Raw genomic sequence first — 27706 nt, 5'->3', positions numbered from 1 at the left:
CCACCAGATGTCTAAACTTTTTTCAACTAAAATCTTTGGTACAACTTGCACATACAGGGTAACTTTTGCTTCTATGTGTAACAGATGAGCTGCCAAAATAGATAGTGAGTTTTAGGAAGTTCTTGCTCATTGCTTCAATACAGAATATGCTTACAAAAGACAAAATTATCATCTTAGAGACTTCACTCTCTCCTGAGATGCCCCAACACTTTTCACCACTTCTTATCTTGTTCAATATGGAGGATGAGCCCTTTTTGAGACCATACAAGTCAACTCCAATTGTAATGAAGATTGGCCACCAGTAACTTTTAACAAGGACAGAAAAATGAAGTCCTAATTATTAGGCAATACTGTTGTCAATAGTCATAATGTAAATAACTTTTAAAAACATTGCATAAAGAGAAATACATAAATATGACATACATTTTATCAACTGCCAAGAAGCAACATGGGCAATGAAAGCTTGTTGGTGGTACTGCCCACTGCAACCATTGCTATTTTGAGCACTACTTACACTAAAAATAATCTAAATCTTGCAACAGAACTACTATTTTACTTAGCCTTCATATGCAGTAGTATACAGTAAAGACTACAAATCATTGTCATAGCTAAACACACTGCAAGGTTGCAGTTCAAATGTTCCAGATCCTTGCAATTTCTGAGTAGTAGTGCAACAGAGCATTACAGGAGCAACTGTCATCAACCAAGATTCAAAAAAAATCAAGCATGTCATAGACAACAGACAGAAATTATTAAAATGAAATATGCCAGAAACTGTATTAATTCTTTTTGCTGTCTACATTCTCAGTTGCAGCAACAATAGAAGGTTTGGAATATCATTCTAACCATAAAGAATTAAGGCAGAATGCCTTTAAGCTATAGAACAATTTCAAATTTTTTAAAATCCTCACTGTAAGCTTTCTTCCCACCAAAGATGTAATTCAACCTTCCTCCCATTTAGGCTGTCTCCATTATACCTAAGCATGATCCCCACGGTTCAGCTAGAGGTACGCAGCCTCTTCATTTACCGAGGCATTTTAAGTCTTTTGCACAGATGCAGAACACAAGCTAAAGCAGGTATGACACTGTTAAACTGATCCTTTCCTGCCATCTAGGGGACACAAATTGGTGTGCAACTGGAAGAATGTCTTCAGTTACATCCAGGAAAACTTTCTGTATGAAATGCGTATCTCTACCCAGTAAAACAAAAATCAACTGAAGAGTAGCACACCTAGCGAGAAACAAACCTAATAAAGCTGCATTCTCGTGTCTGCAGGGTGGGCACACACACTGTGTGGACAGGATGCAGCTTTTCTAGTGCACTATCCATCCCCTAAGAAGCAAAATGCATAATCACTCAGTGTTGAAAGACCATCAAGGTAATTTTGGAAGAAGTTGAAGGTTGTTCCAAGATACTAGTTTCTATTGCTAGGGTTGGCATCGTGGCCAGGTTCCTCGTCCTGCTGTCCTCACTGTTGCCTTCCGGGCTCTTCCACAAGGCAGACTCCAGGAAATAAAAGCAAACTCAGCTAAATGCTAAGCACAGTCAAATACACACACAAAGATCCATACTAGTTTTTTCCCAGTCTCTTGTTTGGATTTCTTTTGTTCTTCCTGTGAAAGGGAACAGTCCATTAAAACAAACACCCTTCACTAAAACAAAGAAAGACCCATGCTTCCCATGGCTGAAACGATGTGACAGGCTCTTTAGGATCAAAGCTGCAGCGTCTCCAAGATGAAAGGAGGCAGGTGTCCAGCCAAGATGTTCTGTGAACTGGCTACAGCTGCACATGATGTAGGCCCCCATTCTGCCCTGGTGAACAGACTGGAGATGAAATGGAAGTGACAAGGCTACACTGCTGCAATACCTCTTCACCGCAGAGGACTCACAAACAAAAACCCCATCCAGCTTCACACAACAACGCAATTTTATTTTGATGACAAATATTTTGAGCAGCTGTGCTCAGGTCCTCTTCACGTTACTGAGTGCAGTGTTTAAACAGCTGGAAAGAATCCCTGCTTTGGGGATACTGAACCTCTTTGCCACCTAGACAAAATGTTAAAAAAAACATAAACAAATAAAAAGCCATGCGCAAAACCATTTACAGCAGTACAATATAAATGTGCATAGGACACCACAAATTCTTGTACTTAAGGTAATTAACATTGTTCTTTGTGAACACAGAATACTAATATTAAACACAGAATACTTTCAAAGTACAAAGCTACCTACAAGATATTTACTACAGTCAAATTAGCAAACATAACAGAGTATTTGGCAATGCAAAGACACACATGGTATTCTAAGGCAACCCTCAAAAAATATTTTGATCTATTCACTTTTAGTTTAACAGGCCTCAAGTTATTAAAAATAGCCCCCCCAAAATTCCATACCAAGCTAATTTCGCCCCAAAAATAATATTTAAAAAAAAAAAAATCACAGCAATAGTGCTGTAAACAAACCAGTATTATCAATGAAAAACTGTTGCAGAAAATGAAGTTGTTAGGTGATAAAAATAATAGTATTTGTCAGGAATGCTTCATTCTGAAAAGATATTTAAAGATCTTAAGTGCTAAGAAATTCAAAGAAAGCATCTGTTATTCTGATATTCTAATGTCTACAACCAGACCTTTTTCTCTTAATCAGTTCAAACTACAGATTTATCAATGGTTTTAGCTAGAAACACTGAATAGAAAATCATACCTTTTTAAAAAAAAAAAACAAAAACAAAGGTCTATACATCTAGCTAGTGCTCTTTGTAAGTATTCAGGACTACATTCTGAATTACATAATTTCAGTTTGCAATTTAAATTTATTTTCAGGTTTATTTTTAAGTCACCAAACAAGAAACATCATTCATACTATCATTTTATTTTTTTCCTTTATAATTTGCTTTCCTAAGAGCAAAACAAATCTTATTTTCACACATTAAAACAGCTGAACATCACAGCAATCAGTTTTAATATCAGATTATAACCTTGCCTTGTATTCATCTTTTTTCTTTATGCACTACTTTTTGCTGATTTTAATTATTTTCTGAACATTTTGACTTGACACTCAATGTAGTCCTAAATGTGACTTTTGCTTACTGGCAATAACACACAACTTCATTCAATCAATCACTGTTTCCACATGTATTCAAAGTCGTTCCAACACTTATGACAACATATTTGCTGATACTTTTAAAATTTCGTAACTTTTATTTAAATAAAATGGAAGCAAATTGAAATGTACAAAGCTTAAAATTTTATTAAGGAAAACTGGGTGTGCCTAAATTTTCAAAACAAGATTTAACAAAAATATTTTGTCATCAAAGGCGTACAGTCAGTTTGCAAAATGGTTCTGGTAACCAAACTCCATGTGGCTTTTAGGCATGCAGAAATGCAGAACTGTGCTTCTGGAAAACCTGCCAAGCATTTTGATAGGCTGGGTTCCTGACTGCTGCTGGGACTTTGCAAGGAATTGGGCGTCCACTATTGGCTTTGATTTGTTGGTTTTTTTAATCCTCATGTGGGGCTTTTTGCGGTGATTGGTGGTTAGGTTTATTTGATGCCTAATGTTCTCTATTAACTCCATATCTTTATATTATCTTTAGATTACCTTTAAATTTAACTTAATTCCCTTCAAACTGAATTAACAGTTACTGGGTCCACTCTTTCACCACCTGTTTTTCAAGTTTCAGGTGAAGTAACCAAACTCAAACACCGTCAAAAGTTCTCTGCTTGTGCAAATAAGACCAAAATCAAAAATGAAGGCAAAATAATTTCTCTGTAACAGAATCTGAAAACATATATGATAGTAGGTAAGTGAATGTCAAGATTAGCTTCACTCTGAAATCTACAGATACAGCACCATGGTTTTGTTTATAAATCTGGCTTCCCTTTTGATTTTGTATTCATTTAGAAAACAGCACTCATACTAAAAGGTGAGGAAGGCTCAGGTATACAGAATTTAAAATTTTAACAGAATACAGCATGTCTACACATAACACTGGCTGCTGTGATTCCAAATTTAATTACCCATTTACCTTTGAAAAGGTACTCAGGTTCTAAATGACTACACCAGCACTTAGCATTTTTATGCACTGTACAGAGATGTATCTTCAAGTAGAATACAAGAATGTCCTAGAACTACATACCAAAGAAACTGAGATTGAAACAGATTTCTTTTAAGGCAGAAGTTCCACTGTATATCAGATTAAAAGCCACCACAATATTAACTACAATAAGTTCATTAAGCATTTAAAAATTTGCATTCATAACTATAAATCTTGTGCTGACTATAAGTCTACTAATGTTCCAGGAAGTCCAGTTGGAGATCTGGTTATCCTCTGAGGTTAAAGCTATGGCAGAGTAAAGGTAACCTAAACACTACTTTTAATTATTAAATAAAATGTGCTCATTTATGTTAATAAGTAATACAACTATTTAGAAAGAGGAAATATGAAATATTGACAATGAAAAAACAGATTTTAAAAGGCTATCATTGAAAAAGTTAGAATTCATATCAGAGGAATTTCAATGCTTAGAAAGAGATTCACATATGTTCATCCAGTTGAAGATTAGTGTATTAAAAAAAGTTAAGAAAATACTTTTGTGTTTCAGTTCAGCTGCACTTGATTCAAGCACAGCTTGGAGGTTGGCTGATATAAATTAAACATTGGTCACTGCTTCAGCAGCCAAAAGTACAGAAAAATGTACATGTTCACAGGATAAATAGAAGTCTCTTCTTTTGGAGGAATTAAAAAAAAAAAAAAAGAAAAAAAAGATTAAAAAAACAGAAAAGCTATCTCACTCCAATACGAGAGGTCATCCACTCCAAGCCTTGGCACAATCTGAAAGACAAGAGATGTTATAATTGGTATGAATTCTATTCCAGCATAAGGTATTTTCTACTCATTTTTATGTGTAAAAACAGCTACTTGAAATAAATTAAATGAACTGGAAATGGGATTGAAAGCTGAACAGAGTAAACAGTGTTTTAAACTAAGTCTACTTAGGCTTTAGCCACATGAAAATGGTCAAGCATTCTATTTTCTTGAAGCTTGGCAGTACTTTGATTTTTTTTTTTCTTGTAAACTTAAGACACTATCCTTCAATGCTTACTCATAACTACATGGAAACAAAAGTTTTCTTTTTCTACAGAAAGCTAGACCTTTACATACTAACACTCAAAGATAAACGACAGGTTATCCAGACTGAATTGTTTAATGAAAAGACTGTATATCAAGAATTCTAAAATTACATTACAAAATTAAAAGTGTGTTTAAATTGAATACTAAAACTGCATGGGGTGTACTTGGCTTCTTAGCCAAGATTTGCATCACCATTTAAAAGTCTCCCATTTTAGAAGATTGACTTTCCTTTTATTTTCTAGGGATCTAGTTATCTAGTTTACACCCCTTTGAGCTTTACCTTTGTATAGTAAATCAGGGCTGAGCTATCCAAGAATGCTAGGCTTCAGTCACACCAGGCTGATCCCTCAGATTCTTGTCAGATCTTTCCAAGGGAGACTCAGCTCAATGATCTAAATCTGGTAATGTTTTTTTGTAGTTGATCACACTACTGTCATAGTTTAAAGTATTGTAAATATTCATCGCTTTTTGCTTCACAATATGAAAGAAGCAGCCTAGGACAGACACTGTTTCTAAACTAAACCTCATAGTTATTATTACTTTCTTTCAAATGTCAATTTGGTTGAAGACCTTAGTTAGTACATAAACTGTATATTCAAAAGTGGCTTTAGCAAAACTGGTAGAAGGAAACTCTTAGAACAAAACAATAAAACCACCCTATAAAAAAACCCCCACTTTGTTCTCACTAACAAGTTCCACCCTAAGGAAGTTAATGCCACCATTCACTCTACAAGACATCTCCGTGACATTAGACAATACTTCATGCTGGAAAGTGAGATAGATGCTCTCCCTTACCAAATACTCAGTTGGATTCACCATTTTTGATGTCACAAGACCACATTATTGTAAAGGTTGTACAACAAAGCTGAAAAAAATCCCTAAATATTACACATTACAAGACTGCTTTAAAAATCAAGATGAAAAACTAATACTCATCACACCATATAAGCAAGACATTATCCAATTTGTTAGAAGGTATCCAGGAATGTTTTTTGATATTTACAGACTAAGGATCTAAGGCTAGCCCAACATTCTATCTTAATAATTGTTAGCATAAGGTATGCAAATTTCAAAATTAGCTACATTAGCCAGATACAAAGAAAAAGTTTAATATTGGTAAAAATTTTGTTTTATGACCTATCTATGTAACTTTTCATCAAAACTATGATTCGATGCTAATCAAAAAAGCAAACCAGTCAAAAAAAACACGGAACACCTCAATCTCCCAGCTTAGAAGCTTCCTGTAGTTTAAAAAATAAAGGAAGAGAATAGTAGCTTATTTTCTTTAAATACAGAAAGACACACAAGACTAAGAGAGTAGCACAGAGAGCAGACAGCTATGTCAACAGCTGCTTACTTAGGTGAAGGGCTGGCATTTGTTTTTTGGTTTGGGGTTTTTAAGAACAAATGGAAGACTTTCATATGAATTTGGAGTTTGAGCTATGAAAAAATACACAAAATTCAATTACGAAAATAAAAAATCAAAATGTCCCTCTGACTGCAAAGTTCAGAAAATATGAACTGTCAGAAAATCCAGTTTGGTGTCAGCAGGTTTCTAAATCAGTATTCACATTTACCAGGAATTGCTACAGTAAGCACTAAGCACTTACCCTTCTCCTGTCAAAGCACAGCAGGACTGAATGTGCCACGGGTGATCCTTTATGGAGCTGAGGGTGAGGTATGCAGATATCTCGGCAGCCGTCATGCAGCCTTTCATGTCCTGCTTATTCGCAAAGATGAGAACCGCAGCCTTCCGTAAATCCTAGAAATTATTTAGGGCACCCATAACAGTTACTGTACAGAACGAAAAGGCTATTGTACTAACTTCATTTGTTAAAAGAACTGTATCCAAACTAATCTACAATTACACTGGAGCATGGAGTTTTAACTGTCTTATTACACTAAATATTCATTACAGTAAGACTGAAAAAATTAATTTATTCAGAAGTGTTCACCACCACAGAGAATCAAATTGTAATGTATTATATTGAGTATCCTTTTGGTGTTAACCACATGTTCATACATAACTAATGAAAGCCTTGTCAAAACACATTTTGTAATGCTCCAAACTACTCAGCTAGTGGAATTATTTCTGGTTAAACACTCCAAGTCCTACAAGAAATACTATTCAAATGGAAAAGCCTGCTAGATATCAGTCCCTTGAATTGCTTTCAACTTCATTAAAGAAGTTCTGTATTGATTAATTAAAGCAGTAATAATTATTTAAGAAAGCTTTCTGAATTCCTGTAAGTTTAACCCTAGTGTTCTAAAAAGAGACCTCTAATAATGCTGCATCAGCTTTAATAACTAATTAAAATTGTTTTGTTTCAGTATGGAATTTAGCATTTCGAACAGCAATGACACAAGAACTGGAATGTATGGCCGTAAAAGTGCAGAAGGGTAAACAAATGTAGTACTCAGGAAGCTGACAGCTGCAACTAAAAGTGTTCAATACATTTCAATTCATATTAAATTTTAAGACTATTTCCACCAAGAGGAAAAAAACTCCAAAACAACAAAGCTTTATGATCTACAGCTGAAAATTCAACCCTACAAGTAGTGCAGTCTAGGCCTACCGACTGCTTTCAAGAGATGTTAGATAAAAACCTCCTAAGAATTTGTGACAGGAAACTAAAAAAACTACATGGGAAAAGTTCACCACAAGAAGCAACTTTTCCACCTTTTTTGGTAGTGAATTTACTCCTTCCTATTAGATCAAAACTACAATTAATATTAAACTCTAAAGCAAAAACTCACTTTTGTGAAACACAAGTCTCTCAGAGAAATGAACTCATCAGGGTAACTTGCACTGTACTCCTTTTCTTTCAAACATGAAGGAGAATATTTAGATTTAAAACAACCTTAACTGAGCTTCAGAGTATCACAAAAGGTTTTAACACACTTTACCTAAGCCAACATACAAGTTAATTTAGGATGTTTAAGTGGGTTGACGCAATGCTGAACAGTCCCCAGAACAATATATAATAAAAATACAACCAAATAATTCTGAAGGAAAAAAATGAACTTAAATTAATTTTCCCTTAGTATGAGATACGCTTATTAATTTTAAGGAACAGGATTAAAACAAACAAAAAAAAGTTGACAATTCCATTTCTCTAAAACAAAAACTAAAAAAAAGAAAAAGTTTATTGAAATTTTAGCCAACTGAAATAGTGGCAAAGGACAATAATATCCAGTTACATTAATATGAAACATATTTCACAAGTTCAACAGTTGCAAAGACTAATTTCATGATAATTAAGCAAGTGCTATTAGAAGGGTACTTAATAATAATTTTTCTGCTTATTTATAACTTACATGGCTTTAAAGTGTGATCAACATGCATGCGATACTTAATCTCGGAATTTTTTTTCTGACGGTATTATTTTTGTTAACATAGGAAGCATGAAATGTTATTTGACTGTTCTCAACAAAACTATTATCCCAACTCCCCACCATACCTCATGAGCCAGCATTCTATAAAGTTCTTCTTTTGTAATAGAAAGTCGCTCTCTATCAATGCTGTCAACAACCAGAATGATGAACTAGGGAAAAACACCAATAGCAGAGTATGTAAATACAAACTAAAAATTACAGAAAGCACAATTTCAGGAGACTACTACCACAAGTCTTCCTACAGAAGAGCCATACACTTTCAGAGGACACTAGAAAAGAGAAAGTGACAAAAGAGAGAAAAGAGAATAGCAAAAAAGTATTAGAAATCAATGCTAAAATTCTCCAACATATGCTCCAAATCACTTTGCCTTATAAAATTAAAGGGATTCATTAGCCATTGAAAATGACCACAAAGTATGAAAACCTAAGTCAATTTAATGCTGCTGTGACTTTGAGATGCCTAGCAGATGAGGAGGAACAGTAACGGAATTATTCATATGAGGGAGGCTAGGATTAGCATAGTAAACAGATCTCTTTTCTTCCTTAACTGTTTCCAGCAGACAAAGCTTCTAAGTAAAGGCAAAGTTCCTCTTTCCAAGTACTACAAGGCACTGGATTTCAAACACTTACTGGACAGAATACGAAGAATACCCCAAAAGTATCAGAAAAATAATACATGCATCTCTCAAAATTCCAGAATTCAAGGGACAAATGCCAAGAATTTATTACTCTGTATCAGATAATGCTGACAGAAGTCTCTTTATCTTCATGTGTTTCTTACATGTAGCTGCACTTTTCCGGATAAAATAAAAAGTTAGTCTAAAATAATAGAAATGAAGGTTGAGATGTCATTATCAGGCTTACAGTATATCTAAGATGGATCTCACCTCTCTTCAAGAGTATAGGAAAAGATATAGAAAACGAAAAGATAAAAAAAGCTAATTTTACAGGAGGATGGAATACTTATATAATGAGTAACATCTACAAGAGGTTTCTGCTTTTAGTGGAAATGGTATGAATTTTACATAAATGTAGATGTCTCAAAAAGAGTCCTCGATGATCATATGTGCTTTTTTGTATTGATAACCTCTTGGCCTCAAAAGACTGTCATAAAAAACAAGCCCCACAAGTCAATTGTTGCTGAATTCTACTCCAACCTTTCCAGCAACAGCAGCTCTGCCAGTACCTCTCGAGTAGTGCACAGCAAGACTTTCCTTCCTCCTCTGGATAAAAGCTATGAGCTGATGAGCTTTTTAAATACTGCTGCCTAGGCTTAGAGAAAGTTTCATTCCTTGTCCTTAATTATCATTATTTCAAAACCATTTCAGACTGGATTCACAGTGGATGCACCCAACTCAAAGACCCTATCACCACCTTAATCTGAACTTCCACCCTCATTCTCCTCCTCACCCTAGGCCTAGTGTATGAGTGAATCCAAGGAGGCCTAGAGTGAGCAGAATAGACAGAAAGTTAGTCTAACCAAGACAGTTGATTTTGGCTCAACAAATTATAGTCACTACCCTATAACTTTCTTCATGACCGCACTGCACCTGTGCTTCTACTCAGCCTTCACCCTAAGCACTCTAGGCCTAGCCTTCCACCGAACCCACTTAATTTCCGCCCTACTATGTCTAGAGAGCATAATACTGTCAATATTCATTGCTCTGTCCATATGACCCATCCAAATGCAAACACCATCATCCACCCTCCTACCCATCCTGATGCTAGTCTTCTCCGCCTGCGAAGCAGGCACAGGACTAGCCCTGCTAGTAGCCTCTACCCGAACCCACGGCTCAGACCACCTCTACAACTTCAACCTCCTAAAATGCTAAAAGTCATTATCCCAACCGTAATACTACTCCCCCTCACCCTCCTCTCCCCACGCAAACACCTATGAACAAACACTACAACGTACAGCCTACTGATCGCCACCATCAGCCTGCAATGACTCACCCCAACATACTACCCCAACAAAGGACTGACTCCCTGAACCTCCATCGACCAAATCTCCACACCCCTACTAGTCCTATCCTGCTGACTACTCCCCCTCATAATCATAGCGAGCCAAAATCACCTAGAACAAGAACCAACTACCCGCAAACGAATCTTCCTAACAACACTAATCACAGTTCAACCATTCATCCTACTAGCCTTCTCAGCCTCAGAATTGATACTATTCTACATTGCATTTGAAGCCACCCTAATCCCCACACTGATCCTAATCACCCGCTGAGGCAGCCAACCAGAACGACTAAACGCTGGCATCTACCTCCTATTCTACACCCTAGCCAGCTCACTCCCCCACTCATTGCTATCCTACACCTTCACAACCAAATCGGCACACTATACTTCCCCATACTCAAACTCACCCACCACCCAACAACCAACTCATGAACAAGTCTAGCATCAAGCCTAGCCCTACTCCTAGCCTTCATAGTCAAAGCCCCACTCTACGGCCTCCACCTGTGACTCCCCAAAGCCCACGTAGAAGCCCCAATCGCCGGCTCCATATTACTAGCAGCCCTCCTCCTAAAACTTGGCGGCTACGGCATCATACGAGTCACCCTCCTAATCAACCTCTCATCCAGCAACCTCCACTACCCATTCATCACTCTAGCCCTATGAGGTGCATTAATAACCAGCGCCATCTGCCTACGCCAAATTGATCTAAAATCATTAATTGCCTACTCCTCTGTCAGCCACATAGGCTTAGTCGTAGCCGCAGCCATAATCCAAACCCAATGAGCATTTTCAGGTGCAATAATCCTGATAATCTCCCACGGACTCACCTCCTCAATACTATTCTGCCTAGCCAACACCAATTATGAACGTACCCACAGCCGCATCCTCCTTCTCACACGAGGACTACAACCCCTCCTCCCCCTCATGGCTACCTGATGACTCCTAGCCAACCTAACAAACATAGCAATCCCCCCCACAACCAACCTCATAGCAGAACTCACCATCATCATCGCCCTCTTCAACTGATCCTCAACCACAATTCTACTTACCGGGTCCGCAATCCTACTAACCGCTTCTTACACCCTATACATATTAACAACAACCCAACGAGGACCCCTGCCTTCACACATCACCTCCATCCAAAACTCCTCCACCCGAGAACACCTACTCATAGCCCTACACATAATCCCCATAATACTTCTCATCTTAAAACCCGAACTTATCTCAGGCGTTCCTATATGCAGGCATAGTTTAAGCCCAAAACATTAGACTGTGATCCTAAATAGAAGTTAAATCCTTCTTGCCCGCTGAGGGGATGTCTGACTAACAAGAACTGCTAACTCTTGCATCTGAGCCTAAACCCTCAGTCCCCTTAACTTTCAAAGGATAACAGCAATCCAATGGTCTTAGGAGCCACTCATCTTGGTGCAAATCCAAGTGAAAGTAATGGACCTCCTGCTAGTCCTAAACATAACTGCCCTACTTACCCTGACAACCCTCTCCACCCCACTCATCCTACCGCTCTTTTCAGAAAACCTTAAAAACACCCCAACCACCATCACAAACACAGTAAAAGCCTCCTTCCTAATCAGCCTAATTCCCATAACGATCTACACCTACTCGGGGACAGAAAGCCTAACCTCCCTATGAGAATGAAAATTTATCATAAACTTCAAAATCCCAATCAGCCTAAAAATAGATCTCTACTCTCTCACATTCTTCCCCATTGCTCTATTCGTATCATGATCAATTCTACAATTTGCAACCTGATACATAGCCTCTGACCCCTACATCACAAAATTCTTCACTTACCTCCTATTCTTCCTAATTGCCATACTCATCCTCATCATCGCCAACAACCTATTCCTACTGTTCATTGGCTGAGAAGGAGTCGGAATCATATCCTTCCTCCTAATCAGCTGATGACACGGCCGAGCAGAAGCCAACACAGCCGCCCTCCAAGCTGTGCTCTACAATCGAATTGGAGACGTAGGTCTCATTCTCTGCATAGCATGACTAGCCTCCACCCTAAACACATGAGAAATCCAGCAACTCACCCCCTCCTCTCAAATCCCAACCTTCCCCCTTCTCGGCCTCATCCTAGCTGCAGCCGGCAAATCAGCTCAATTCGGCCTACACCCCTGACTCCCAGCCGCCATAGAAGGTCCCACCCCGGTATCCGCCCTACTACACTCCAGCACTATAGTGGTCGCCGGAATTTTTCTACTCATTCGAACCCACCCCCTATTCCACAACAACCAAACCGCCCTCACCTTATGCCTATGTCTAGGGGCTATTTCCACCCTATTCGCAGCTACATGTGCCCTCACCCAAAATGACATCAAAAAAATCATTGCCTTCTCAACCTCAAGCCAATTAGGCCTAATAATAGTCACAATTGGACTAAACCTCCCCCAACTAGCCTTCCTCCACATCTCAACCCACGCATTCTTCAAAGCCATGCTCTTCCTCTGCTCAGGCTCCATTATCCACAGCCTAAACGGTGAACAAGATATCCGAAAGATAGGAGACCTCCAAAAAATACTACCAACAACCACCTCCTGCCTTACTATCGGAAACCTCGCCCTAATAGGAACACCATTCCTTGCAGGATTTTATTCAAAAGACCAAATTATCGAAAGCCTAAGCACCTCATACCTAAACTCCTGAGCCCTAACCCTCACCCTACTAGCCACATCCTTCACTGCAGTATACACAATCCGCATAACAATCCTAGTCCAATCTGGCTTCACCCGAATCCCCCCTCTAACCCCCATCAACGAAAACAACCCCGCTGTAACCTCCCCAATCACCCGCCTTGCAATCGGAAGTATCACAACTGGATTCCTCATCACCTCCTTCATCCTCCCTCCAAACACACCACCCATAACAATACCTCTATCCATTAAAATCACAGCCCTAACAGTAACAGCCCTGGGCATCATTCTAGCCCTAGAACTCTCAAAAGTAACCCAAACCCTAATCTTAACAAAACAAACCCGCTTCTCAAACTTCTCCACCTCCATAGGATACTTCAACCCCCTAGCACACCGCTTCAACACAACCCAATCCTTAAAAGGAGGACAAAACAGCGCATCCCACCTAATTGACCTATCATGATACAAACTCCTAGGCCCAGAAGGACTAGCCAACATACAAACACTAGCAGCCAAAACCTCAACCACTCTCCATACTGGCCTAATCAAAGCCTACCTAGGCTCTTTTGCCCTATCAATCCTCATTATCCTCATCTCCACACATAGAACAACCAAACCCCAATGGCTCCCAACCTACGTAAAAACCACCCCCTAATAAAAATCATCAACGACTCCCTAATCGACCTTCCCACTCCCTCTAACATCTCTGCCTGATGAAACTTCGGATCACTCCTAGGCATTTGCCTAGTCACCCAAATCATTACAGGCCTACTTCTAGCCATGCACTACACAGCAGACACCACCCTAGCCTTCACCTCCGTAGCTCACACCTGCCGAAACGTCCAATTTGGCTGACTCATTCACAACCTCCACGCAAATGGAGCCTCATTCTTCTTCTTCTGCATTTACTTCCACATCGGCCGAGGAATCTACTACGGCTCCTACTTAAACAAAGAAACCTGAAACATCGGAGTTATTCTACTTCTAGCCCTCATAGCAACCGCCTTTGTCGGATACGTGTTACCCTGAGGCCAAATATCCTTCTGAGGCGCCACAGTAATCACAAACCTATTCTCAGCAATCCCATACATCGGTCAAACACTAGTCGAATGAGCCTGAGGCGGCTTCTCAGTAGACAACCCAACACTAACCCGATTCTTCGCCCTACACTTCCTCCTACCCTTCGTCATTGCAGGACTCACACTAGTCCACCTTACCTTCCTACACGAAACAGGATCCAACAACCCCCTAGGAATCCCCTCAGACTGTGACAAAATTCCATTCCACCCCTACTACTCTACAAAAGACATCCTGGGCTTCGCACTAATACTCATCCTCCTCGTATCTATAGCCCTATTCTCCCCCAACCTCCTAGGAGACCCAGAGAACTTCACCCCAGCAAACCCCCTATCCACCCCCCCTCACATCAAACCCGAATGATACTTCCTATTTGCCTACGCCATCCTCCGCTCCATCCCAAACAAACTAGGAGGAGTCCTAGCCCTAGCCGCCTCCGTCCTAGTCCTATTCCTAATCCCCCTGCTACACACATCTAAACAACGTTCAATAACCTTCCGCCCTCTGTCTCAAATCCTGTTCTGAACTCTAGTCGCCAACCTCCTCATCCTCACTTGAGTAGGAAGCCAACCAGTTGAACATCCGTTCATCATCATCGGCCAACTAGCCTCCCTATCCTACTTCACAATCATCCTAATCCTATTCCCCCCCTGCAGCTATCCTAGAGAACAAAATCCTCAAACTCTAATTAACTCTAATAGTTTATAAAAACATTGGTCTTGTAAACCAAAGATTGAAGACTACACATCTTCTTAGAGTTCCCACTAGACTCAGAAAGGAAGGAGTCAAACCTCCACCACCAGCTCCCAAAGCTGGTATTCTTTACTAAACTACCTTCTGACACTCCTAAACAGCCCGAATTGCCCCCCGAGATAACCCCCGCACAAGTTCCAATACCACAAACAACGTTAATAATAAACCCCACCCACCAACCAAGAAAGCCCCCACACCCCGTGAATAAAGCTCAGCCGCCCCAACAAAATCCGACCAAACAAACACCAAACCCCCATTATTAACAGTCCCTACATCCACAAGCACCTCGAACATCCCCCCCAAAACAATCCCCACCACCACAACCAAACCCATCCCAACACCATACCCAACAACACCCCAATCACCCCAAGCCTCAGGGTAAGGATCCGCTGCTAAAGCCACAGAATAAACAAACACCACTAACATCCCCCCTAAATATACTATAACCAATACCAAAGAGACAAAAGACGCCCCTAAACTCACCAACCACCCACACCCCGCAACAGATGCTAAAACCAAACCCACTACCCCATAATGAGGAGAAGGATTGGACGCAACCGCCAGCCCACCCAACACAAAGCACAATCCCAGGAAAAAAACAAATAGCATCATAAATTCTCGCCCGGACTCTCTCCAGGATCTATGGCCTGAAAAGCCGCCGTTATAAAATTTAACTACGAAAACCTAGCTCCCCTACCCCCCCCCTTCCCCCCCCAGCATGTTTTTTCATGCTTTACAGGGTATGTATGTCTTTGCATACAATTATTTGCCACATCAGACATCTCTGTAATGTAGGATATTCCAAATATCACCCAACTTCATCTCCCCCCTAACTCAAACATTTTCGCCCAAGAGATAATGTTCGGACAGTTCCACTTCTAGGCACATCCTTGTTTCAGGTACCATTAAACCCAGCTAACCCTACCTCAGGCTCAAAAGCCGCAAGCGTTACCAAAGTTCGACAGATATTACCTCGTGCTTTCACACCTTGCACTCGAATACGAATAATGTCACAGTACCCCTTTGCATTCACAAAGTCCATAACATGAGCCCACCTCCTAGGACAAATGTCTTACCAACGGCTTTCAGGCGCTCCCAAGCCAGAGGACCTGGTTATTTATTGGTCGTACTCCTCACGAGAACTGAGCTACCCCGTGTTAAGTGCTACCTTCGGTTATTGGCTTCAAGGACTTAAACTCCCCCTGACCCCTAGCATAACTTGCTCTTTTGCGCTATTGGTTGTAACTTCAGGACCATGACTTGCTTAACTCCTGCTCACTTGCTCTTCACTGATACAAGTGGTCGGTTGAACACTCCTCATCTCTCTCTCGTAGTTATCGGCATCCGACCGTCTCTTCACTTCTTTTCTTCTGGGGTAGTCTTCAATAAACCCTTCCAGTGCGTAGCAGGAGTTATCTTCCTCTTGACATGTCCATCATATGACCGTCGAGCGGACGTTCCCCTAACACTCAGAATGTCATGGTCTCATTGGATAAGGTCGGCTCCTAATTCAACCCTGATGCACTTTGTCCACATTCGTTAAACCCGCGCTATTTACCGTCTGGGCCACTAGTTAACTGTATGCTTGCCGGACGTGCTAACTTTTTTATTACTCTCTTGGAACTTTCACCTATAGCCCCAAATTTTGCCATTTTTTTTTTTATCATGTCATTTTTTTATTTTTTTATCAAATATTTAACTATAAATCCCTACATTAACCAAACACTTATCATTCATTAATTTATACACATAACCCTCCTCTGTATTTCCCCTATCAACCAAACTATCTTTTCTTTTTCTTTTTTCAAATCACCCACCACAAAAATCAAACAAAAACAAACAATCAACAACCCCATGTCCCCGTAGCTTACAACAAAGCATGACACTGAAGACGTCAAGACGGCTGCCCCATGCACCCGGAGACAAAAGACTTAGTCCTAACCTTACTGTTGGTTTTTGCTAGATTTATACATGCGAGTATCCGTACTCCAGTGTAGATGCCCTGGGTATCCTAACTTCTAGGTCGACAGGAGCGGGTATCAGGCTCACCCCACAACCGTAGCCCAAAACGCCTTGCAATTGCCACACCCCCACGGGTCCACAGCAGTAGTTAATATTAAGCAATGAGTGTAAACTTGACTTAGTCATAGCAAATCAGGGTCGGTAAATCCTGTGCCAGCCACCGCGGTCATACAGGAGACCCAAATCAACTTTACCGACGGCGTAAAGAGTGGTCACATGTTATCTAAGTAACTAAGATTAAAAAGCAACTGAGCTGTCATAAGCCCAAGATGCCGATAAGGCCTCCTCCCCAAAGAAGATCTTAGACCAACGATCAATTAAAACCACTGCAAATCATCACAAAATTTGCAAATTACATTTCAAAATTTTCTTACTAATCTACTTCAAAAAGCAAACTAGAAAATGTAAAATGTATTTCATTATAATTTGATTGCCTAGAAGAAATCTAGCTTTAGTTTATAACACAGATCAAATAACATTACTGTAAAGAATACAAAAAAAATACTTCAAATATTACCAGAAAAATGTTTGTATACCAGAGATACCTCACACTTCTTGAATTTATTCTTCCTCATTAAAATGTAAAAAACAATACAGCTGCAATCTTTACAAAAGTCTACAAATATTCCTAATAAATAAATAAATAAATATAATTTCAAACAAACTTGATTTGCAGATTTTAAAGCGTCTTCTCATACCTCTGTGTTTGAATAATAGGTATTCCACGATGACCGTAATGATTCTTGTCCTCCAATATCCCACATTAAGAAATGAGTGTTTTTCACCACTATTTCTTCTACATTGCTTCCTATGGTTGGAGAAGTATGAACCACTTCATTCATTAAGCTAAAGGAAACAGTATCATACCATAAGAACCAGTCAGCAAAATCCACAAGGCTTGTTACAGCTCAGTTGTAATAAAATTTTGTAGAAAAGGTACATATGCATAACTGACAAAACATATTTAAAAATCAGGCATATTTTAAAAAAGCTATACATTTTCACTTTAGAAAGCAGTGATTGTAGTCATGCTTAAATAAATCAGGGAAAAATAAGCATATAAAAGGCATAACAAATGGATAAGCATTCGTGTTTTAGGAAGACTATCTTTAGAAAGAGCATTAACAGACAATTAAAATTTAAAGTGGGAGCTGCCATTTTAAGGATCCCAAATACAAAACCACTAAACTGTACAAAATGTAAATCAGATTATAATTTTATCAAAGAACTCTACTTAGTAACTAAATATTAAATCCCAAAGGACTGTTTAGTTACACAGCTGAAAGTTTCTCAGTTCCACCCCTTAAGCTTGCTCAAAATGTTGATGAATAGAAAGTCTTTTTGGAAAGCATACTATGCTGCTTTGATATCCAAATATAAGGATATTAATTTATCTACACCTGTCTCCTTCTCCATAATTACAATAGTAACTATGGTCCTGACAACACTCTTGAATTTATTATGGATATTCTTGTAATGTTGCCAAGATTTGGGTGCTATTGAAAATTAGTAAGGTAGGACATGGGCAAGCTGAAATATTTTTAGGAATTCTCCATCACAAATTTCAGACACTGGAATTGAGAAACGTTTGGAAACATGTCCTGATTTTTGCAGAGTGGCGAGAATTTCCATTAATTTAAAAAACCATGTTCTTTTCTGCAGTTACTGGCAACAGGATTATTTCTATGCATACAAATTCAGACAGGCTTTCATGGGAAAAAAAACTGCAGTTCACTTTGTGCTTGGATGTACAAATTCGTTCTTCAATTTACAGTTCAGTTTTAAAGCACAGCAGTTCCTTCACTTATCCTTTAAACATTTACTCTGTTTAGAACAACCAGTACCATTAATGTATAAAGTGTGGTCTAGAACCCTAAAATCAGGTTACAAAGCAGAATTTTCAAAGATTAAACAGCAACAAATAATAAAATGTAAACAGAAAAACAATTAGTTCATATACTTACAACTGATAAAGAATAGTAGTCTTTCCAGCATTATCAAGTCCCACTATAATTACTTTGTGCTCTGCATATATGAAAAACAAAAAACAAAAATATTAGTGGAAACAGCAATAATTGTAATTCTGGTTAATCACTCTCCCTTACTGAAGAAAGCAACTGATTTTTTCTCTTATTTCAATACTTTACACAGATTAGTGGTGACTTCAGTACAGAAAATAAAGGCAAACAAAGCCTTATCTTCTCCTGAGACTCCAGTCTTAGCAAAAGTCAGCACTGGAAATCTAATAAAGGTATGGTTACTAATGATTACTTCATCTACAACATCTAGCTTTAGAAAGCAAAGTACAATGAAAAAATATAATCCATAGCAGTGTATCATGCTGAGAACACCAACAAACACCCAAAGACTGCAAAAGATATTACCCTAACATTCAAGGATCAATAATAACCATTTGTTAAGGTACCATCACTATTCACACAGTAAAACCTAAGAGGAAATTGTATTTTGAATAGGCCACAGATTCTAACTTTGCAACTTCTGAACTGAGAAGTCACAGAATGATAGAATGGTCAAGGCTGAAAGACACTTCTGGAGGACACCTGGTCGTACCTCTTTGCTCAACCAGGCCCACAGAGCCAGCGGCCACGTCCAGATGGGTTTTTAATATATCCGAGATGGAAACTCCACAGCTTCCCTGGACAGCCTGGGTCATTGCTCAGTCACCCTCACAGCAAGAGTGTTTCCTGACGTTCAGACAGAGCTTCTGTATTTTGGTTTGTGCCCACTGCCCAGTCCTGTCATTGGGCTCCACAAAGACAAGCCTGGCTCTGCCCTCTTTGCACCTTTTTCTCATACATGAGATGCTCCAGTCCCTTGATCACCCTTGCAGCCTATCACTGGACTCTCCCCAGTATGTCCATGACTCTTTTGTACTAAGGAGCCCAAAACAAGACAGGGTACTCCAGGTGATGCCTCATCAGTGCTGAGCAGAGAGGAAAGATCATGTGCCCCAACCTGTTGTAAAGTCCAGCATACAGAATCTTGTAATTGCTGCAATGCAAGGCAAAAGGGAGACAAAACAGAAATCAGCCAACCATGCAAAAGCAGTAAAAAAGTCTACCAGAATTTATATAAATTCTGTAAATGTAAATTCTTCTCTGTAAATGATCCCTCTCAGAATTTCAAATCCAGTAGCACAATCACTTAGAATTGTGGCTTTTTTGCTATATGTGTAAAGTTACAGCATACTGATCCAATTACTGACAAAAAAAGCAAACCACTTGAGAGTGAAGAATTTGCAAATGGATACATAAAAACTGTGAACAAGATCACTTTTAAAGAGATAATATTTACAATTCTAGGGCACTTATTTCAAAGGAAAATATGGTTAACAGTTTAAAGATTGAAAGATTAATGAGAAGAGGATCAAATAAGTTACTAGATCAGAAAATCTATCCTAAGTATCAAATTGATGTTTTTTCCCCCAAAAGTGGATGGTTTAAGGAAAAACTGAAGTGTTTTGGTTAAAAATCTATTTATATATAGTAACCTAGGTTTTTTAATACGGAATATTAATGTAATAAAACATTTTTCTTGTTTGGAACTTCTGTAAGTTTTGCTATGCAATAGGATCATAACAGATTGTAAAATGTATTTCCTTGTGCCAGTTCCCCTACTACTGCATCCTGTCAACACATTCTAAGAAAAGAACACTTCCTGGCTGTAAGTGGAGTACTTTTAGCCCCACTAACAGCAGCATCAGTAATTAATTAATTAACCTTTTCCGATACATAAATAGCATGCAATCCTCTCTCCTTTCAATGCTTATAAGTCATGCCTAGTAGCTTGACAGTCCATCTCTTCTTCAAATTTAGTTAAATTTAAAGAGCCTTCAAAGGTCAAACACTGAGATACCCTCCCGTTGTTTTCAAACCAGACATCACCAGGAAGAAGATGATTCTACTTTTGCAGCATTCTATTTAACTTATTCTCAAGAAAGAAAAGAAATTCCAGTCAGGCATTACACTGCTCTCTCATCTTCTTATCAGAACACATCTTAGGCATGAATGATTGGAGTGTTGGATGATACAACATCACACTACTGTAAGTACTGAAGAAAAAACCTCCATTGAGATGGCTGCTTTTGAAAGCCACTGAAGTGTGAATGGTCCAACACTAACTGGGAAAAAAAAGGCACAGCTTATCTGTGTCACTTCATAGTCAAATGGTGTTTCATACAGTGATTGAGTAAGCACAAACAATAAACAGTCACACAAGTGTTAATTAATTGTGACCTTGGCATGAAAATAGTAAGAGAAATCATGGGTATTTCTTACAAGTAGAAGATTCCACTATACTAATGGAAACTCTTCACTTACAAATATATTCAAAAGTTTTAACTTCTGTCTAGTTTGACAAAAATACAGAAAATTTACACATAGATGTGCATTAGAGGAAAAACATGTGAGCTTAAAAACTACCAAACTAAGACAGAACAGAATTTTAGCACAACAACTACTTGCTTACAAGAGCAACTAGGAGAAGATAGATGCCACATTCAGGAGGAAGGACAATTACTGGGTAAATCATAGGCAGTGATTTATTTGTGTTCTGTACTTACAGACTAACCCAAGTTTCTCCCTTTCACTGGCTGGTATTCAAACTCAGCTTAGGTTGTATTCATGAATATCTTCCCAGTCCACCATGTTCTTGGCAAAAGAAGAAGAAAATCCATAACAAAGTTGAGAGAGCAGAAGAGAAGAGTCTTTATTAATCACATAGGAAGAGGGAGGGAAGACGGGGAAAGTAGAAGTAGGCATATGCAGGGGAAAAAAGAAAAGACAGTATTAGACTACTCCTTAAAAGAATCCAAGGACTTATTGGTTTCATCAACCATTTCTAGCACACTGTTTTAAAAAATTGATATGTAATATGGTTAAAAAAAATCTCTGGCAGTTTAGTATTACAAAAACACAGAACAGCGAAGATTATCTTCTTACAGATGTTAGAAGTAAGACATAATATGTTCTTTTCTTCCTTTACTCATCTATCTTTCTCTGTGATAAAAGGGTCCAAAACTGAAGATTCAATTATCAAAACACCCCTTTTCCTCTATTTTGCAAAAGCTAAAAATAAAAAAAATATAAATAATTTAATTATGAGATTTCTAACATATGTGGAAGAAATGAGTATTGAATGGGGACCAATAGCTTTCAGGCTGTGAAACAAAATGCTCATCTGGTTCCAAAGAGCAACACTCTTGGAGGCCTCAGAGTTGAAGACAGAATGCAAACAGAAGTTTGCTAGAAAGAAGGCAGGAGGAATAGCATAATTCTGGAGGAAAGAGAAATAAACCAAACAGAAAAAGATCTCCAGAATTTATATGCTTCTCTGTAACTAATCCCTCTCAGAATTTCAAATCCAATTTAGCACAACCACTTAGAATGGTGGCTTTTGCTACATGTGTGAAGTTACAACATACTGATCCAACTACTGACAAAAAAACCCAAACCACTTGAGAATGAAGAATTTGCATATGGATACATAAAAACTCTGTGAACAAGCTCACTTTTAAAGAGATAATATTTACAATTCTAGTGCACTTATTTCAAAATAAAATATGGTTCACAGTTTAAAGATTTTCTACAAAATACCACATTTGATCTACAGGATCAAATCAGTCAGAAAATCTATCCTAAGTATCAAATTGATGTTTTTTCCTCCAAAAGTGGGTGATTTAAGGAAAAACTGAAGTGTTTTGGTTAAAAATCTATTTATATATAGTATCCTAGGTCTTTTAATACGGAATATTATAGGTTTCAATACAAAGACTCATTCTGCACAATAAGAGCTAACTTAGTCTTCTCTTAAGCACAAAAGAACTGCTAAAATACACTTTGTATCCTCAGATTTGATTACAAGAAAGTACAGAAACTGTCAATACCTTTTAGTAGTCAGCAGAACCAAAAGCCATTTGGTTTTCCAGATAGTGGTCTGTCCTAACCTGACTGGGAACTGCCAGTAAGCCTAAGTGAAGTAAACTGTGGAGTTATAGACGTTCAATCATCTTGAATTAGAGCTTACCATTATTGTTCTTAAAGCATTTTCCTAATAAATGCAGCAATTATTCAGAGCAACCTGTTAGACACTGAATAATTACTGTTCCAAAAATAAGCAAACCCCAGATTTGTGAGCTTCTCAAAGAACTCCATCCACCACATAAAAAAAAAAATAAATAAAATAAGGTATTGATAACTGTCATTTATCTTTACCAGGGTTGCTGACACTCACTTCTATTTTTAACCCCCAGTTTAATTAAGAGCTATCTTGGTAATACTGATGGAATGGTAAGTCAAGCAAGTTTTACTCAGACGTGTGTTAACACAGGCATTAACTTAATGGCTCCAGCATCTCTCCACACTACTACATGTTGTTTAGAATACGGTGCCACTTGACTACTGAATCATAGCTTCAGCAGGTCATTTTTGAAGTCTGACTTTTTTTTAAAACTCCTAAAAGTAAGTTACTAATAAAAGTAAATTCAACTGAACTTAAGTCATTTAGCAACTAAACTTTAAATGGCTGCAGAGCCTTGAGTAATGATTTTCTGTCAATTAAAAAAAAAAATAAAAAAAAATATGGAAGCCATTAGAAAGTCACCTAGAAAAATGACAAAAGTCTATTTTAAAGCCAACTGTTTCTTTTAAGAGTAGAAGTATCTTTATTTCAGCTCATATTGTTCAATTACTATGTGACTATGAGACAATGTATATTGAGAGCTGAAACACTTAGGCACACCTCATTCCCCACGCTCTACTTGATGGAACTTTCAAATCTTTGCTTAGTTTCACCTTTCCTTTTGCCAGTCTCAAGTGCTGCAGACTGTCACACACCTCACACCAGCCATGAGAACAATACCATGATCCTAACACAGTGCATCCTATTTGCATTTTCGGAATACTCCCTCTGCATAGCCAAAATCAATATCAGACTGTGCTAGTCTGCTCAACAAGCAGCTCCACAGGACAGCTTGTGAATTTGGTGTAACTAGAAGAGAACCAAAATCAACTCAGAAATTACTATGCTTTACTAATAGTAATATTATTTAGAGAAAACAGTTGTGTAGTTGAAGAATAATTTCCCATTAGGTCAAAAATTTACGTTTGAAGCAAATTTTCTAGAATGAAATTTCAATTTTGGCCATGAAAAGAAATTCACTTTCTTTTCTGTGGTTACACAAGAAGAGGAGGTAAAAAAAAAAACGAAACAAAAGACAAATCCAGCACTAAACCAAGATCAAGACACACCCTAAAGTCTCTTATTGGGATAAATGCCAAAGAGTAAATATCTTGTGGTATTATCTCATCTATTTAACTATGAGACTTATATTTCATTAACCATTTAAATATATGAATGTATTAGGTTTGCAATGAAAATGTTTGATATTGGAGAGAGCTACACAGTGTTTTCTGTGAGAAAGTCTACAAACTTCTCCTACATTTATGCAGCCAACGCCATCAGCAACAGGTGTAATGCCTCTGGGATGACATATTTAAGATGGGAAAAGATTCTTGCACAGGTGTAATCATGGATAGAGAAAAGAGGAATGAGAATATGTGAGAGAAACAACTCTCCTGACTCCAAGGTCAGTGCAGGAGAGGGAGGAGGTGCTGCAGGCGCCAGAGATCTGTGCAGCTGTGCCCCTGGAGCCACAGAAGTCCGTGAGGGAGCAGAGATCCACCTTGAGCCCATGGAGGATCCCATGCTAGAGCAGGTAGATTCCAAAGGCAGCTGTGACCCCACTGAACACGCATGCTGGAGCAGAGTCCTGGCAAGAACCTGTGGAGAGGAGTCCACTGTGAAACATGTTTGCTGGCAGGTTTGGGACCTTGTGGGGGATCCACGCTGGAATGGCCCGTCCCTGAAGGCCTGGGCCTCATGAAATGGACCCATGCTGGAATGGTTAGTGAAGAATTGTAGATCTAGGGAAGAACAAACATTGGAGGAGCCCATGGAGGACTGTCTCCCATGGAAGAGGTCCCACACTGGAACAGGGGATGCAGTCCTCCCCCTAAGGAAGAAAGAGTGACAGAAACAACATGGGATGAACTAACCACAGCCCCCATTCTCTGTTCCTTCCTGCAGGGAGGTGGTAGAGAACCAAAAATAAAGCTAATCCTGGGAAAAAAGAGGGAGGAGTGGGGGGCAGGTGTTCAGAAAATTTAATTTTATTTCTCATTAACCTGTTCTGATTGGTAATGAATTATATTAATTTCAAAAATTGAGTCTGTTTTGCCCCTGATGAGAACTGGTGAGTGATCTCTCCCTATCTCTGTCTCAATCCAGAAGCCTTTTGCTTTGTTTTCTCTCCATCCAGCTGAGGAAGGGGGTCATAGAGTGGCTTTGGTGGGCATCTGGCATCCAGCCAGGGACATCCACAACGAAGAATAACTTTTCTTCCAGGAAATAATATACAATAACCAAGACAATGTGTTTTCCTGAAGATAAATATTGACATCATAAGCTACTATAGAGGCAAATACTAAATGCCACCTGTTATCTCCTGATCAGTTCCTTGCTTATAGATCTCTTTGGAGTCTTTGGAATACTTCATGGAAGAAAAGGACCTGCAGATTGCACTATGTGATAAAAACAAAAAACAAAAGTACTTAATACTTCTTGGGAGGATAAGGGAAACACTGAATCTTGCCAAATAGGTTTGACAGTTTAGGAAAACAAGAAATTAGCAACAAATTCAGAAGATGCTGTTAGCAGACTTCAGGAATGATGTGATAGGATGGTGTATGCATGAGAAAAACAAATTAGCTGGGACTGCATCCCAATCCCATCCCATGAAAGACAGTTTGATACACAGACGTCAATGTGCACAGACACTGAGGCTTTGCTCTGGTATCTGCAGAATTAGAATTGGTTATATGCAATCACAGGGACAAAACTATGTAAGTACACCAGGTGTATCTGCCTCCAACAACTTGCAACAGAGCATTGCACAAAAAAGGCTTATCTACATTTTCAATAACTTTTAAGTGGAAATGAGGTACACATTTGGAAAATTGAGAAAACAATTAAAGAATTTACTGTTCATACTGTTTTTCCTTGAGGCCCTGAGCTTGGAGCAGGCAAAATGATGTTACTGTAAACTATTTAATTTTCTAACCAAAGCTAGCTAGGTAAACAAAAATCATTAAAACAAATAAATTAGCAGATAAACCATAACTTCCTACTTTCATGATAACCATCTGAGGTAGAGGTGGTGGCAGATGCAAATTCTGAACTCTGGATAAGAACACGAGCCATGATTGCGGGGCTGTATGAACTGGGGAGGAGAGCATGGAAAGCGGCACTATCCCCTTACGACCTTTTTATTTTTGGCTGGAAAACTTGATCCTCTTGGGTCACTAACTGCATTTAACTAGCATCTTTGCCTCGAAGGCCTCTACATGTTTGGCGTTCTTCTTTTCCTTTTAATTAAAGACTAAAATAACATGACTTTAATAACAGATCCCGACCTAAAAAGGACGATCGGCGAAGCCAAGACGGACAGTCCATCTAAGCTTCAGCAGCCCTGGCCGCCGAAGGGCTCCCGGGGCAGACGACGCCTTTAACGCGGCCAGGGAGGAGGGGGAGAGCAGGGACCTCGGCAACTCAAACAAAGCCACCCCGAGCATGAGGCGCCGCGGGACCAGCGCTCACGGCGCTGCACAACGCGAAGCCCAACTTTTGTCTGGGCGGGCCTTCAGGGGAAGCCCGGCAGGCGGAGCCGGCTCCGAGCCCCCACGGCTGCCCACGGCTGCCCGCGGCCCCCGCAGCCCCGCGGGCTCCGCTCGTCGCCCGTCCCCCCCCCCGCTCCGGCCCGCGCGCCCACCTTGACTACCGAAGAGGCTCCACAGCTTGGCGAAGATTAGGCCCATGACTGGCCTCGGCTTCCCGCCGACCGCCCGGGGCAGCCCGAGCTCACCCAGGCGGCGGCGACTCCGCAGCTCCCTTGGCGGATGCTCCCACAGCGGCCCCGGCGGCGCCGAGCGGGCGGGCACAGGGAGGGGGCGGGCACGCGGCACCGCCCCGCCCCCGCAACGGCCGCACGGCCCCGCCCCCGCCGGCGCGGCCCGCGCGCGTCACCGCGGCGTCATGGCGGCGGCGGTGGTGGGAGCTGCGCGTCTGCGGGGACAGTTGCGAGGAGACACCGGGGCTGGTGGAACGCCGAAGGGTCTGGGGTTGGCACGGTCGGGAGGAAGGAGCCACCCCGCAAGGGACGAATGCCGCGAGGGCTTGGCCTCCGCCGGGGCGGTCGATGCCGGGGTGGTCGGCGCTGGTAGCGTGTCTTTGCCGTGCTTCTGTCCTTCAGCCCGGCGGTGCTGTGGCCGGTCCACAGCCTCTGCCGCTGGGAAAAGTTGAGGGTTTCAGGCCAGGCAGTACTCTCGTGTATAGTAAAACTTGTGAAAGCAGCGGATTCGCTTTCAAGGCTGCGCTGCAGGTTCCTGTACTGAGAGCTCTTGCGTAGGTACCCACCCGGGTTTCCTCAGCAGCACCTTGGGGAGGGTCAGAAAGTGAGTGCGAGCCCGCGGACACTTGGGTGCAGAAGCACTGGAAGTACAAAACCCTTTACTTTAATCCACTTGGCAGAATTTCAGAAAACCGAAAAGAGAAAATACTAAATAAATAAAAAGAATTATGTCAGCAGCGTCTTGTCCGATAAGCTCGGCCGCCCTCGGGCTCCGTTGC

The 27706-nt window shown here is 39.9% G+C and overlaps 1 protein-coding gene across 2 annotated transcripts; it reads right to left on the bottom strand.

The window, feature by feature from the left end:
- Positions 1 to 2898: 2898 nt before the first annotated feature.
- Positions 2899 to 27001, bottom strand: ARL5B (ARF like GTPase 5B). 2 transcript variants are annotated; one of them, XM_088056934.1, is made up of 8 exons: positions 26850 to 27001; positions 21585 to 21672; positions 19574 to 20014; positions 18967 to 19027; positions 17701 to 17848; positions 8597 to 8680; positions 6746 to 6897; positions 2899 to 4835 (listed from the first exon to the last, which is right to left on the bottom strand). In XM_088056934.1, exons 3-8 carry the CDS (start codon positions 19674 to 19676, stop codon positions 4787 to 4789), a joined length of 597 nt encoding a protein of 198 aa, XP_087913060.1. In that variant the 5' UTR covers positions 19677 to 20014; positions 21585 to 21672; positions 26850 to 27001; the 3' UTR covers positions 2899 to 4786. The 2 variants fall into 2 exon arrangements, with proteins under 2 accessions (XP_087913060.1, XP_005518806.1); XM_005518749.3 differs by lacking the exons at positions 19574 to 20014; positions 21585 to 21672.
- Between the last annotated feature and the right edge of the window lie 705 nt (positions 27002 to 27706).

Source organism: Pseudopodoces humilis, chromosome 1 (genome assembly GCF_049639895.1).
Source record: "Pseudopodoces humilis isolate 2021_Gansu_Grassland_sample_001 chromosome 1, ASM4963989v1, whole genome shotgun sequence".
NCBI classification, from domain to species: domain Eukaryota; kingdom Metazoa; phylum Chordata; class Aves; order Passeriformes; family Paridae; genus Pseudopodoces; species Pseudopodoces humilis.
The sequence above is the reverse complement of the archived record's forward strand: the minus strand, read 5'-3'. Positions and strand labels throughout refer to the sequence as shown.